Raw genomic sequence first — 16667 nt, 5'->3', positions numbered from 1 at the left:
TGAGAGCCACACGCACGCAAGCCTTCACACCAAACACACAGCTCTGTTTTGGATATCCTGTTGTGTTCAGAAATATTGGTGATTTGATTTGGAGCGAACCCTAAAATGAGCATTAGTAATGATCATGCTTGCCCTAGAAAGCTAAATATGATTAGATTAGGGGAGTTTATTGAGTGCTAATGGTTAGTCATAAAACCGGCTGGGTTTGTCTTGTTAGTTTTAAGGTCAAGATGTTGTTATTCGTCTCTGCCTGAATATCCTTGAGCTACACTTTTGGAAACGAGAGTAAGTGTGTGAAGCTCCCGACGACCTTACGGCGGTTTCTGGTTCTTCGCCGGATTGTAAATTGGTCTTCTCGGGCTTATGCAATGGGCTGCAATGTGCCACAGAGAGATCATTATATTCCTGACTTCTTTCTGAAACTGGAGTATATCGTACACGGAAAGGCTATTCTATTCTTTCTTTCTTCACAAGTTCACGCTTGATTCAGTGGCACTTCATTATCTGTGAAATTTACTAGCATTGAAAAGTAAATCCTACACCGGTTCTCTCAGTGTATAAACATCTGGATCAGTAAAAATGAAAAATATGCTTATATGGTTTTAGTTCGTTATTGTAGTACATATTTTAGAAAATTATTGCCTTGGTTTAAAGCAGCACTGGGTAACTTTTGCTCTCGGGGTCCCCCTACAGTTGGGAAAAAATAATGTCCTCAGCTACTGTCGTAAGCTCTGTCATTCTACATCAGGGGACGCCATCGCGCGTGCATTTGCTGACATGACAGCCCTGATAGCCCTGAGCTAGTGATGCGTGGCTCGTCTCATAACCCGCTGACCCCGTATGTCTATTTAATGGTCGCGGGTGCGTGGCGGGTTGTAAAAATATATACAGTGGTGCGGTGCGGGCCAAATGACTTCATAAAAGCGTCCCGCGGGTCGGTGCAGCACTAACAGTTCCCCTGAACACTGCAGGAGGAGTTCACATGCAGGTGTTCTTCTGGCGGCGCGTGTGAAATGTCTTCATCAGGTACAGTCAGTGGCAGATGCTTCAGCATGTCATATGAATATCATTTCATGGGTTTTATTTTTTTTCAAACAGCAAATAATCGTGATGCTCACGTTTACAAGCCAGCGTCATTATAGTAGTCTATTGGTTAGCGTTTTCCAGAATCTATATGATCCTTCAGTTCAGTGTTTGAGTGGTCGGTAATCACCGTAACAAGCAGGACAGCATCGGTCGGGCACGCCTCCTTCAGCTCACGCCGACGAGCAAACGCTGGTCACATGTTGATCCTCGTCCTGCCTTTAATCACAGCACTTTCTCGTTTCCTCTTATTGCTTTCCTCCAACAAAACCTTTTCTTTCTTATTTGTCTCTGCTGCTTCGGACATGACTATATTATCCGACGAACACAGTTGGGCTCGCACGTCCGAATGTAAGGGAGTGTGTGTGTTGGTGGAAGTGACGTATATGCCGTAAAGCAGTCGAATTTTGTAGTTCTTTTTGTTCTCGGGTTACTACCCGAAACCCGAAGTTTAAAAGTAGGATTAAAAACGATACAGACCCCATCAGGCTATGGCAGACGTGTCATTCAACCTATTGTAAGTCGATGTATCATCACAAGAGTCTTAAAAAATATATTATGAAGGTTGAAAAGTTACCTAGTGCTGTTTAATATATATTATTTCAGTTAGGGCTGGGCGATATGGAGCAAAAAATATATCTCGATATACGATATATATCTCGATATCTTTACAGGAAAAATAACCCCCTAAAAACTACAGCAAAAAAAAAAAAAAGCCAAATACCAAAAAAACTTTTTTTTAAAAATTGAAGTACAAAGAGGTAGTCAATTGTTTTTGCGACATTTAAAAAAAAAAACTCCCTGATTACATAAATAATAATAATTTAACTGTAAAAGAAAATAAATAATATTGCCTTCTTTTCATTTATTTCATGCTTTCAAAAGATGAATCAAAGACTCCCTTTTTTACAGTTAAAGTAAACAGTAAGCATTTTGCAGAAAGATGGGGGCATGACTGAGATATTAATAAACTGATTTTGTCATAACACCATTTCCTGTTAAATTTGTATCAAAATTCAAACAGTGATGTTTGTCATGAGTTTGACAAAATTCAAACTCATCATGCAGATCATGTAGGCTACACATGAGCTGAATTCACTTCTTTTCCAGTTACAGAACGAAATATGAATGTCAGAAGGTAGGCTATATGATAATATGATACAGTACAACTGACAGAAGGGCATCGCGTGTCTCAGGACACTTGGGATGTCGCGTTTTTCACTCTTGGTTAAAACGTGAATAGACCTATTCATCATAATCCCGTGATAAAGCTGACAAAATAATAATAGTAATGATATTGCAATACTTTTTAAATGTTTTCAAACGATATGCAACCATTTTGACATTTTAACCGAAAACTATGCGATCAGTTAGACACAGATCATAAACTGGCATGATTGCGACCGCGTCTCGCACCAGTAGTGTCAATCACCTGACTGTGGGTGAAACGTGCGCTTTGAACTATGATGAACATTAATATTTCTTTATGAATTTTAGCAAGCAGTTGTGTTAGAAGGAAAACATGGTCTCTAAACTGAGTCCTGAACAACGTGCGCGCTTGTCAACATGATAACTAATCCTCACCTGGTTGTGGAAGCAGCCGTGTTCAATGAGACAACACGCGAGGGGAGGGGGAACAAAGCAAGAGGCGGGAGGCGCGCGAGGCTCCGCGAGCACAACACAGAGAAGGCAAACAAACAAAGTGGCCGAATCAGAATTAAATATAAACAATATATCGAGATATACGATATGTCCAAATCCATATCGAGCTGAAAAAATATCTCGATATATTTTAAATATCGAGATATCGCCCACCCCTAATTTCAGTCAAAGTTTATTTAATTCCAAGTGATGAAAAGTTATTTTATGGTATTTAAAATACCAAAGGCTATCACCTTTGAAATTATGATCCAAGTTATTCAACTAAATATACAAATAAAATTAATTAATTAGGTCATATTTAATTCTATAAACTATCCAAATCAAACTAGCCAAATCATATTTTGTTGCAATATTGTAAAAGCGTTGTAAAATCGGCATTGTAAAAGCGCGATATAAATAAAGTTGATTGATTGATATTCGTGTTTGGCCAGCTGACCCAATGCGTTGTGATTGGCCAATCAGCATCCAAGCAAATGTCCGATTCTAAATATGCAGATGATCAAGCCCAATTGTACGTGACTTACATTATAGACACACTACTGATTTTGCTCGATTTTGCCAACAAATAGTCCCAAACACATCCACAGAAGAGCCATTGCATGACAGTGATGTTTTACTACTAAATGAATACGTTTTTTTGAACAAATCGGTCTAGTGAATGATTCAACGACTCACTCATAAAGACTGCCACATGCTTTATCCCTGAATGAATCAGCCGCTTTGAACGAATCATTTTACTGAACGATTCAATGACTCGCTCGCTAAGATTTGCCATCACATACTCTTTCATATTTAAAAGCATTTCATTTTAAAGTAATTGGAGTTGCATTGCATACCATTTCGGTTTCCTTGATGGGTAGTGTGTGTTTTACAGCTCTGAAAGTGCATGTGAGTGTTGTTATTTGTAATGCGTCTGACCGCTTTAGAGGCGTGAGTTACAGGGAAGACTTCAGCTCGTACTTTATGGCTTGTCTGTGAAAGCAACAGATGTGTTATCAGTGCTGGACTGGGTTTTGTCTTTCTCTAGAGAGCTGAGCCAGCGAAATACAGATGTGTGTGTGTGTGTATGTGTGTGTGTGTGTGTCTCCACCCTGCCTCAAGAGCACTGTAATCCTATTTAGTGAAATTATCTTATCTTCCCTCCCTCAATGACAGTGGTAGTAGTATCCGCTTAATCTTCCCAAATCCAATTCTCCTCAGTGCCAGAAAGATCGACGCGAGAGCGTGAGAGTCGCCCATCAATCATCTTTATTACATCATGAGAAATGTGACATCAGTTTCTGTCAGACTCACCTTCTCGCATATTACACCTGCCTGCAAAAATACGTTACAGTTCCTGATGAAATGACAAGCCATTGGCATATTTATTCACCACAGCTCCATTTTATTGTGATTTATAGTGTTGCTCTTGGACTGTAGGACTGTGTGAGCATGCGTTCGCTGTAATGTTGTGTCTGATCTCCTGTACACTCTAAAGAATGCTGGGTTAAAAACAACTCAAGTTGGGTTGTTTGAATGAGTCTATTCACTGGGTTCAAACAACCCAATTTCTGGGTTTGTCCATTTTCAACCCAATTTGAGTTGTTTTTAACCCAGCATTTTTTAGAGTGTATGTGAAGGTGACGGCTTTCGTTCTTGTATCAGAAGCAGACAGCGTTTGTTGTGGAAATATTGGCAGTGTTTCCTCAAGTCTGGGTTTTACTGTGTTTACACACCTATTACATCACAGCGTCCTCCTCACGCTCAGCTGTTTACCCAAATTATGTCAATGTCACAAGATATTTAGATATTTTTTGGATATTGATATTTCAAAGGACTGTCTCGTACAGCAATAGGGTTCAAATAATTTCTGAACAAAATTAATTTTAAATGCATTATAAATCTGTTGTAAAGAGTGCGTGTCTGTGTGTGTCTGTGTGTCTGTGCCTGTGTGCGTGCGCGTGTGCGGGTGTCTGTGTGTCTGTACGTGTGGGCGTGTGTGCGTGCGTGCGTGTGCGCGTGTGTTTGTGTGTCTGTGCGTGCGTGTGTGTGTGTGTGTTATTTAAAATTGATTCACATTAATGACACTGAGAAATATTAGGCTGCTGTCACTTTAAGACGAATGCACAGATCCAATATACTGATACACAGTACTTTCTTTCTCAACTGTTTACATTCACTTAAGGCATAACCGATGGTGTTTACGAGAATATTTTGATATAATTATACACATTCAAGACACCTGAGATTTATATTACATCTTGTAAAAAGCAGCATAATAGGTTCCCTTTAAGTGTCTGATTCCAGAATTGGAATCGATTTTGTTGATTCCCAGTGTTCCTCATTACTGTAATCTAACGCGTTACTATTTCCAGACCAGTAATCAGATTAAAGTAATTTATCCAAGTCACTGTGAGTTACTATTTTAGTCATTTTCCTTAGTAAAAAATTAAAAAAATATTCTTCTTGTGTCTCGGGGAGAGTATTTTTTCAGGAAATATTTTTTAATTTTAACTTTAAATGTCAGGAGATACATTGCTGACGTTACTGTTAAAAATCCACTTCCAATAAAGTGAGTGTTGGCAAAAACGGTAGGGGTTAAGGCGGTGGGGGTGTTGTCGACAACAGCTGAATGTAACTAATAAAGTAACTTGTAATCTTACTTTTAAAATCAAGTAATCTGTAAAGTAACTAAGTTACTTTTTAAAGGAGTAATCAGTAATCAGATTACTTTTTCAAAGTAACTGTGGCAACACTGCCTTTTAGGGTGCGTTCACACTTGTAGTTCGGTTAGTTTGGTTCGTTTGGTCCGGACCAAAAAACAAAAACAAAACATATAGTCCTGGTCCGCTTAGCGTTCACACTGGCATTTTTAACAGCGAACCTAAAGTTACCGAACCAAAGGCAAAGGGAGACGGTCACAACCTGATTGGTCGGCTTATATGACGTCGGAGCTGCTTACTGAACATTCAGAACAACGCTGTGTGCCGGATTAAACGCCATCATTTAATGCGTGTACATATGGCATTATTATTTACCAGCTGAGAACTCATGAAGAGCTCCTAAAGTGTTCAAAACAGCTACAGGATTTCCTCCGTTGTGCAGAAAAGAGATGGCCGTTCCGTCACAGGTCCTTTGATGAGAAGAACCAGGTTTGCTTTTTGTGTGTTTTTTCTAGCATTTTCGAAACATGCTGGTCGGACCAAATATTGATGAGGCTCTTCCTCGTTGCTCTACGTTTGCCCTCTAACGTTAACGTTACTCATTTTGGATACACCGATCTTTCCGCGTTGTCAAATCAGCTGACTATGCGTCGCATCTTGTGACATCACGTCCTGTTTTTGGTCCGTTTAATGTCTTTGGTCCGTGTTGCGTTCATATATCAGTCGAACCGCACCAGAGTTCGTTTGGAAGTGGACCGAGACCCATCTTTTTAGCGGTCTCGGTCCGCTTGTTTGGTGCGCTCCAGGGTTCGGATGGCAGCGTTCACATGTGTTCAAATGAACCGCACTAAACGAGCAACCGCACCAGGGTTCGTTTTAATCCAACCAAACATGGCAAGTGTGAACTAAGTGTCTGATTCCAGAATTGGAATGGATTTTGTTGCTTCTCATTACTGCCGTTCTGCTTCATGACGTGTGTGATTTATTTATTTTGTTTTATTTGTGTTTGGCAGCATCACAGAAACCAAAGGAACCAGGAGCCCTTGTGGAGGCGCGTGGCGGCGACATTTTACACGCTCATGTTCGGGAGAGACGCCGAGGCTCAGGACGCGAGGGCAGATCGCAGGTGAAACACAAACTAACTGCCATCCGTGTCCAAATCTCGGAGCGGGATGTTTAACGGCACTGTCTGATTTCTTACACGGGTTTTGAGGGGGAAAAACGAAGACTGAAAAGAAGACGCCTCCGCAGGACGGGGACGTTTTTTGTATGGTAACCTCTTTTTCCCCTACGAAGATGCCATGATGTTCTTGAGATTCTAACAGGAATATTTTCATAGACATGTTGAGGTATTTTGAACAGTATGCTGTCCGTGTTTAAGTTTCTTTGCACTTCCGTACGTGTATTTGATTGACCTCCACGAGTCTTGGGAACGCCTTACCGTCCCACGCCACGGATAAAGGTATATACGGAGGACGGTGGATGGGGCTTTTCATTCAGAAATCTCCCAGGACGTCACTTACAGATCTCCAAAGAGGCCGTTCCTCAGAGCAAAGCTTTTTGCACCTCGATTTTCTTGTTTTTTTTGGTGTTCCATTTACTTTTCCATGACATTGTTGAATTTTTTATAGTTCTTTCTGTTTTTAAATACTTAGGAATATGATTAAGACGTCCTTGTGTTTGTTAAGAGGGTTTGATGAAGTCAATGATGTACTGCTGTTATTGTCTTTTCATTTTAATCGATTTCATTTCATCCAGCTAGTCAACAATCAACAGCATCGAACATTACAATCCAGTAATACTGATTGAGAAAATATCATGTTTTATCATCTACGTATGAATTCGGGAGGGAAACTGTTCAGGAATATTGTGATAACACTTTACAATAAGGGTTCATTTGTAGTAGTTAACATGAAGTAACAAAGAACAATACTTTTAATAATCTCAACATTTGCTTCAGATCACAAGATAACATTAGTTAATGCACTGTGAACTAATATGAGCAATATCAAAGGGTAATAAATGCTGTTACACTGTAAAAAAAAGAAGTTGTTTCAATCTAAAAAAGTAAGTTTGTGCTGCCTTAAAATTGTAGGTTTAATCAACTCGCTTTTAAGTTGACTAAAGTAAAAAAATTAAAGTAGCACAAACACTTACTTTTTAAGTTGAACATTTTTTGTGTACAGTTGTTTGTTCAACTTAAAGTAATTGTGCTACCTTAAATATTGTAAGCAAAGCAGCTCAAATGTTGACTTAACCTAAAATTTTAATGCAGCAGACTTAAGTTAAACAAACAACTGTACAAAAACAATGTTTCAACTTAAAAAGTAAGTGTTTGTGCTACCTTAAATTTTTAAGTTGTCAACTCAAATAACAACCAGGTTGTCGCTTAGTAGAACTTCACATTTCAAGTTGACTTAACTTAAAAAAGTGTGCAACCTTACATTTTAAGTTAAGTCAACTTGAAGTGTGAAGTTATACTAAGTGACAACTTGTATATTTGAGTTGACTTAAAATTTAAGGTAGCACAAGCACTTAATTTTTACGTTAAATAATTTTTTACAGTTGTTTGTTCAACTTGGAAAAAGTAATTGTGCGACCTTAATAGTTTAAGTTAAGTTGAACAAACAACTGTACAAAAATGTTTCAAAATGTTTGTGCAACCTTAAAATTTTAAGTTGTCAACTCAAATACAAGACTTAGCATTTCAAGTTGACTTAAATTTTAAGGCAGTGCAAACACTTTAAGTTGCATAAACAAAATTGTATTTACAGTTAATTTTTAGTTCATGTATTAACTAATGTTAACATATGAGACCTTGTGAAGTTTTACCAATACGGTTTTATCAGGCCTTCACCAAATTTTGGAGAATATTAGAATAAACGGTAACACTTTACAATAAGTTTTCATTTGTTAACAGCGTTAGTCTGTTTTATTATTTTTAAGATTAACTAACTAGTGATTATTATTGCCTAAGTGCAACTAATGTATTGCTCATTGCTAATGGGACCTTATTGTATAATCGTTGCCTTCACGTCTCAGACTCACTCAGGTACTTCAATCCACTCAGTTTAGGATGGCCAACAAATACAAACCTGTTTTCACATATTGAAGATCATTTCTGTGCCTACGACATGACCAGAACGACCTAGACTGTGTTTACACTAACATACAGCAAACAAACATATCAGCCTCAGCCTTATTGTAGTCGTCGGCTCTTTTCATATGTCATTTTATTTTATATATTCATCTTAAACTGTGGTTCTCTTCATCCTGGCCATCAGTTTCATGGCCTGCGAGCAATACTGTGTAAATCTGTGAAGCGACTGCATTATTTCTCCTCTCAGGACACTTGCCGCTTTTCGATTTTCCTGTTTTATTTCTACTTTTATACCTGTCAGGTGATCTGTACAGTTTTGGTGGTGTACATTTCTTTCTTTAAAAAAAATAAATAATAAGACCACTACTTTATTTGTAAAAGACGTGAGGAAGAACTTCTTCTGAAGACTGTAATTATTATGTTTGAAGACACTGATGCATTCAATGCTATGTTTTTCCACCTGATTTGTCTGTCCTGTGTTTTTTTTATTTTTGTTCTTCTTGAAGGAGTGACATATTTCGTGAAACTTTTTCCGGTTTCCCGCCAACATGCAGTTCATTCGTTTAAAATCGGAGAGGTTGGCAGAATTGTTAAATGAAGGAAAGCATACACTTTTTTTGTTTGTTTTACTTTTTGAAGAAAATACAGATGTAAGTCCTCGTCATTTATCAGAACCGTGTCAAATATTGAAATCCAGTGTCAGTCAGCTCATATTTTTACCCCAAAATTCAAAAGAAATGTTTCAGCTTAAAAAAAGTGTTTGTGCTACCTTTCAATTTTAAGTTGTCAACTCAAATATCCAAGTAGTTACTTAGTACACAACTTCACATTTGAAGTTGGATAAACTTAAAATATTAATGCTGTGCAAAAACTTACTTTAAGGTGAATAAACCAACATTTTTTACAGTTAACTGTTTATATATATATATATATATATATATATATATATATATATATATTATATATATATATATATTATGTTTATGTTAGATGTGATTAATTGATTTCACAGCACTAAAAAAACTTAAACTTATTTTATTTCAGCTAATTGCCAAAGTTTCACATTTTAATCTAGTTGAACTTGAGGTACTAAAATAACTAAAAATAAAATAAAAATGATTAAACGACTATTTAAAAAGACAAAAACACAACTAAATTGCTAAAACTTTAATTAAAATTAAAAATATTAAAAATATGAATAAAAATTACAACTGTAAGTTGACAAATCGCCTTTTAATTTTTTATGCTTTTTTTACCCCCCCCCCCCCCATTTTAGATGGGGAGTAATGCAATACATGAAATTTAATTATGATTAAAAATCTGGATTATTTTCATCCGTGAAATACAGTATACAGTATTGAATTGAATACAGAACACTATTTATTTCTATTGTGCTTTATACACACTGTAAATTGTGGTCAGTTTTTGTGCCACATTAAATTTTTTAAGTTAAGTCAGCTTGAAATGTGAAGTTGTAATAATCAACTTAAATATTTGAGTTGAGTAAACTTAAAATCTTTAAAGCAGAAAAAAATGATTTTTTTTAACGATTGTACAGTGCAATACAAACTGTAATCAACTTAAATGAAAATTTAACTTTAAAATAGTGAAATTTCCATGACAATAATAACAATGTCAATGCAAAGTAATGGCCAGCAGGCTTCAGCTTCTTTATTGGAGGCATCTGACGTTTCTTCTGATTTTGAGGTGGAATATGACTGGTTTTCCGTGGGTCTGTGCTGGTTTTCAGGAAGGTAGCTGGTACATTATTAGGGTACAGGTAATGTAGTTCTCTCTCGAGCGCTTTGAGGCGGAGGTGCATGTCGAATGTTGAACGTGAGTTTCCTGCAGATCGTGAACGCTGAGCCAGAGCCGCGCGCGCATCCGCCTCATCGAGCCGCCATTCACTTACAGTATGTGCACTCCTCCACTTCTTATTTATTTTTTTCTTATTTATTTTGTTGTATGTTGGCTCGTTGCTACTGTATACATTTCACTGTGCAATTCCTTTCTTTATATCCTTTGATACTAACGTTTTGTTGTGCATTTCTCGTGTTTGTTGTGTTGCTGAAGGAGCTTTAGGATGATTTTAATCAACAAAAATCTGGTCACTGTTGTTCTGTTTGTTCAAATCAACAAAGTGCCATCAGATGAACTGAGCACGGGTGAAATCAGAAGAATCCCGAGAGATTATTTTGTATTATATTATATTATGTAAATCATGTTAACATGTCCAGGTTGTAGTTTTACCTCCTAAATTGACTAGAAAAAGTTACATTTGAATATAAATAAATTTTATATAATATATATATATATATATATATTTTATATAATATATATATATATATATATATTTTATATAATATATATATATATATATATATATATTTTATATAATATATATATATATATTTTATATAATATATATATATATTTTTTATAATATATATATATATATTTTTTATAATATATATATATATATATTTTTTATATATATATATATATATATATATATATATATATATTATATATATATATATATATATATATATATATATATATATATATATATATATATATATATATATATATACACCATGGGCTGTCTTAAATACTCCATTCTGATTGGCTGGAAGTTGTGCAATAAAACCGTTGAATGTACAGATAGATCCAGTCAGTTTAACCACCGTTTTAACATTATATTAATGCGCTGTTTTCATTGAAGTGCGTGCACACAGAGATCGCAGAAACATTCACAAAAACGTCTTGTTAGCGCAACCCCGCGACTTTTATTAATATTAACTTTTCTGCTACCGCATCGCTGCATTATATTACTCAGAAAGGAGGTGGACGTCGCCGCTTTTGATTCAACTCACAACTTTATTGGTAAAAAGACGCTGGACAGACGCAGGTACTCTCTCTCTCTCTCTCTCTCTCTCTCTCTCTCTCTCTCTCTCTCTCTCTCTCTCTCTCTCTCTCTCTCTCTCTCTCTCTCTCTCTCTCTTTCTCTCTCTCTCTCGATGGGCTATCATTTCAAATATATGTTCTAATTCAATCATATAAAGGTGACGTTACCCTTACCGCACTACTTTATCTCTGTCTGATATTAAGCGGACAGAACGCGAGCATAACGAGTCGTCGTTTTCTAAATTAACCGCCATTTTAATTTGAAATTTGTCAGTCAAATTTGCTGACGAAAATAAGCGCCATTTTAATGTTAGCGTTCCAGTCAGATTTAGCGCTGCAAACATCGATGACAGCTAGCATTAACGTTTCAAAATCATTCTGACTAAAAGCCAAGTTAAATTTACATGAAGCATGTTTTTAATTTGCCTGAAATCATATTCAAACACAAACAGTCGTCTTAAAGTATAGAGAATAAAGCAGATGGCTTTTAGAAGCTTGAGCACAGTTTGAGAGAGAGTTCTGAAAAAAATACCTGGTTTTCTTCTGATTTAGTGGTGAATTATGACCTGGACATGTTTGTTGTGCATCTTGTGAGGTTTTCATTAAATGAATGAAAATGAATTCTGCGTCTGAGGGTCTAAAACCTTGTTCAATCGTTCCAGTATCCTAATAAGATCATTGCGTTCAATCAGAATCCCATTATAACTGGAGGTTTTTTTTAAGATGTAATCAGTTTTGCTATTAATGAAACTAACCTTGTGAAGTGCTTTAACTCTGTTTCTCTCTTTTTAAATGCACTGGAAAGTACTTTGTGTTTGATTGAATCTCAAGGGTGCTCGTATCCCAGTGTTATAGTCACTCTTCTCAAGTTCGTGAGAAGTCAGGAATATAATTTTTTTGTCTTTGTTTTTTAATTCAGAGGGTAACACACAACGGTGCCCGTATTAGTCTAAAATCAACCCATAATGAAGCCAACAGTGTCTTTAACTGTATCTCACTCCATCGTTTTTGTTGTTTTGTAAGTTGATATTGTCTGCTATTGTTGGGGCTCATTGGTTTTGGTTTCTCAAACGGATTTTCTTACTGAAATTGGTGGCTTTTTGAAGGCAGATGTTTTGAAACTTTCTACTGTGATCAAGGGCTTTTTAATCTTAAAACATTCCTTGTCTTCAGTGAATCAGCATCTCCAGTTTTTACCAAACATTCAGGTTGATATCCTGCCTGGGCCTTCATATATCCAACAGTTAATGATTTACATTGAAATAAACCCATTCAGAAAGCCATTTATTGTAAGTAATGTATATGTTTGATTCGTTCGAGGCTCACACACTCGCTGTTCACCGAGAAATGAGACCCAGCGAAGATGTAGCATGTGTGTAAACATTGGGACTGTACTCTGCACTCCTCACGGTGGTTTTGTTTCTGTTTTTAATACAGTATGGAAGTTCTAGGTTTTGTTATATAGTGCAATATGCTGTACATAAGAGCTTTGCTCTGCAAAATACTTTTCTGAAGTTTTTTTGGTTTAATTGGTACACTTTTTTCAATAAAATCATATTAATGTCTGAACGTTTTTGAATCATTATTATTCTCACAAGTAACTAAAACTACTAACACTACTCGTTTCATTTAACTGTCAGGTCAGTGTTTTAGTATTATTTATGCATAGTATTTGTTAATGATGATGTAATTTTATTCATATTATTATTATTATTTATTTTTTATTTCTATTTAGCTTTATTTTAGTCGTTTTAACTAGTAATAGTAACTTTTGCCTTTATCTTTTGGTACTGTGTGTGTGTGTGTGTTTGTGTGTGTGTGTTTGTGTGTGTGTGTGTGTGTGTGTGTGTGTGTGTGTGTGTGTGTGTGTGTGTGTGTGTGTGTATATATATATATATATATATATATATATATATATATATATATATATATATATATATATATATATATATATATATATATATATATATATACAGTCTTGTTCAAAATAATAGCAGTACAATGTGACTAACCAGAATAATCAAGGTTTTTAGTATATTTTTTATTGCTACGTGGCAAACAAGTTACCAGTAGGTTCAGTAGATTCTCAGAAAACAAATGAGACCCAGCATTCATGATATGCACGCTCTTAAGGCTGTGCAATTGGGCAATTAGTTGAAAGGGGTGTGTTCAAAAAAATAGCAGTGTCTACCTTTGACTGTACAAACTCAAAACTATTTTGTACAAACATTTTTTTTTTCTGGGATTTAGCAATCCTGTGAATCACTAAACTAATATTTAGTTGTATGACCACAGTTTTTTAAAACTGCTTGACATCTGTGTGGCATGGAGTCAACCAACTTGTGGCACCTCTCAGCTGTTATTCCACTCCATGATTCTTTAACAACATTCCACAATTCATTCACATTTCTTGGTTTTGCTTCAGAAACAGCATTTTTGATATCACCCCACAAGTTCTCAATTGGATTAAGGTCTGGAGATTGGGCTGGCCACTCCATAACATTAATTTTGTTGGTTTGGAACCAAGACTTTGCCCGTTTACTAGTGTGTTTTGGGTCATTGTCTTGTTGAAACAACCGTTTCAAGGGCATGTCCTCTTCAGCATAGGGCAACATGACCTCTTCAAGTATTTTAACATATGCAAACTGATCCATGATCCCTGGTATGCGATAAATAGGCCCAACACCATAGTAGGAGAAACATGCCCATATCATGATGCTTGCACCTCCATGCTTCACTGTCTTCACTGTGTACTGGGGCTTGAATTCAGAGTTTGGGGGTCGTCTCACAAACTGCCTGTGGCCCTTGGACCCAAAAAGAACAATTTTACTCTCATCAGTCCACAAAATGTTCCTCCACTTCTCTTTAGGCCAGTTGATGTGTTCTTTGGCAAATTGTAACCTCTTCTGCACATGCCTTTTTTTTAACAGAGGGACTTTGCGGGGGATTCTTGAAAATAGATTAGCTTCACACAGACGTCTTCTAACTGTCACAGTACTTACAGGTAACTCCAGACTGTCTTTGATCATCCTGGAGGTGATCATTGGCTGAGCCTTTGCCATTCTGGTTATTCTTCTATCCATTTTGATGGTTGTCTTCCGTTTTCTTCCACGTCTCTCTGGTTTTGCTCTCCATTTTAAGGCATTGGAGATCATTTTAGCTGAACAGCCTATCCTTTTTTGCACCTCTTTATAGGTTTTCCCCTCTCTAATCAACTTTTTAATCAAAGTACGCTGTTCTTCTGAACAATGTCTTGAACGACCCATTTTCCTCAGCTTTCAAATGCATGTTCAACAAGTGTTGGCTTCATCCTTAAATAGGGGCCACCTGATTCACACCTGTTTCTTCACAAAATTGATGACCTCAGTGATTGAATGCCACACTGCTATTTTTTTGAACACACCCCTTTCAACTAATTCAACTAATTGCCCAATTGCACAGCCTTAAGAGCGTGCATATCATGAATGCTGGGTCTCATTTGTTTTCTGAGAATCTACTGAACCTACTGGTAACTTGTTTGCCACGTAACAATAAAAAAATATACGAAAAACCTTGATTATTCTGGTTAGTCACATTGTACTGCTATTATTTTGAACAAGACTGTATATATGTATATATATATAATATTTCTATTCAACTTTAATTTAATTTTGTATATTTCCATTTAGGTTTAATTTAGTTTCAGTAATATTTTTAGTGCTTTTGTATATAGCTTTTGCCTTTTTTATATTTTGGGTTTTATGTTTCTATTTAGCCTTAATTTCATTTAAAGGGTTACTTCAGCGATTAGCATATGGCTTTGTATCAGTAGAAACCCTGGAGTATATTCGAATGATTGTGCTCCCCCTTCTTATATCCACCTGAGACGAGAGATTTATGCATTTTATTTCTGGAAAAATTCCTCCCATGATGCAAATATCGCCAATTTGTACCATCGGAGGAATTCTTGGCCAGAGGCTAAAGACTACAGCCAGCAGAGGGAGCCATTTCCTCATGTTTTCAACTCGCGCGTGGGGATGGAGATCGCACTCACAGCACTCAGCTCGCAGCCTCAGCCTCAGGCACTCGGTGTTTAAACGGTGCGGCCAGCAGAGCAAAGTAAGTCTTTCAACTTCTCAAACGAATTCCTATGAAAGTTAAGCTTTCAAAGGCATGAACTGAACACGCAGCAGACTGAACATGTGAATGAATCTATGCCACGGTCGCGTTTACCTCTCATCATGATCTCATCCATGACTGTCGATATATCTGACTCCTGCAGCCATAGGCGTCAGTTTGGTTTGAAATGTGCTGGGGACAGAGACGCATTCAGAAGTGCATTTTCAGAAGTGCTGGGTACAATGATGGATTGATTTTTTTCTCTATTTCGCACAGGTCATGTTTTGAAAGACGATGTCCTGTAGCTTACTAATGTAAATTAATAAAAATGTATACAAAAATCCATATTTTTTACGTTAAATTACTTGAAATAGTGTCATGACGTACAGAGAAAAACTATTTATACTTTTATGCGGACGGGAGCGGGAGAAGGTTAAGATAAGGTATAACATATAAAATGCGTCCCGCGGAGGTCTTTACTTGGAAACACAACAGTGGTGCAGTGCTCACTCTGAATGGCACGAAATGTTGGCTATTACTGACTATTTAAACTGAGCTGTGTAACTTCTTATATATTAGGTTGGCTATTTTATTTTGATAATGAACTGACTGCGATGTTTTCAGTGTTGGAATATGTGCGAGCGCGAGGCGGCCGCGCGAACGAGCAGAGGAAACAAATAAAACCTGTCATTTTGGTCATACAGATAATAAGAGAAATACATTGTTCAAAATTGCAAAGTGTTTACTTGCATTGTGCTATTGTAAAATAAAGAAAACACGATTTGCTTTCCGTCGTGGGTTTCCATTCCGTGAACTTGTTTGGAGGAGCGCCGCGCCTCACGATAATGAAAACAATTCAGCGGCAACTGTCGCACATTTTTCTTTCTTTCTTTCTTTCTTTCTTTCTTTCTTTCTTTCTTTCTTTCTTTCTTTCTTTCTTTCTTTCTTTCTTTCTTTCTTTCTTTCTTTCTTTCTGTCTTTCAACAAAAAAAAAGGTTTTTAACAACAACAAAAAAAGTGGTGGGTACAAAATGACGAAATCTGGTGGGTACGTGTCCCCCCGTAATCGACGCCTATGCTGCAGCGTTTGGCTGTGAGACTCCCTCAGCGGCTCACTCACATATTGAACACACACGTTCAGTTTTTAATTGTAGTGTCTGTTCTTTAACTGAACT

General features: G+C 36.6%; 1 protein-coding gene across 1 annotated transcript in view; it reads left to right on the top strand.

Moving 5' to 3' along the window:
• Window positions 1–7628, top strand: part of bmf1 (BCL2 modifying factor 1) — a 40988-nt gene extending 33360 nt beyond the window's left edge. Inside the window, exon 4 of the mRNA XM_067454448.1 lies at window positions 6401–7628. Within this exon, the coding sequence (XP_067310549.1) occupies window positions 6401–6517 (117 nt within the window). The 3' untranslated portion in view covers window positions 6518–7628. The remainder of the gene's footprint in view (window positions 1–6400) is intronic.
• The last annotated feature ends 9039 nt before the right edge of the window (window positions 7629–16667 follow it).

This window comes from Pseudorasbora parva, chromosome 10, assembly GCF_024679245.1.
Source record: "Pseudorasbora parva isolate DD20220531a chromosome 10, ASM2467924v1, whole genome shotgun sequence".
Lineage (NCBI taxonomy): Eukaryota > Metazoa > Chordata > Actinopteri > Cypriniformes > Gobionidae > Pseudorasbora > Pseudorasbora parva.
This window is presented reverse-complemented; position numbering and strand designations above follow the sequence as displayed.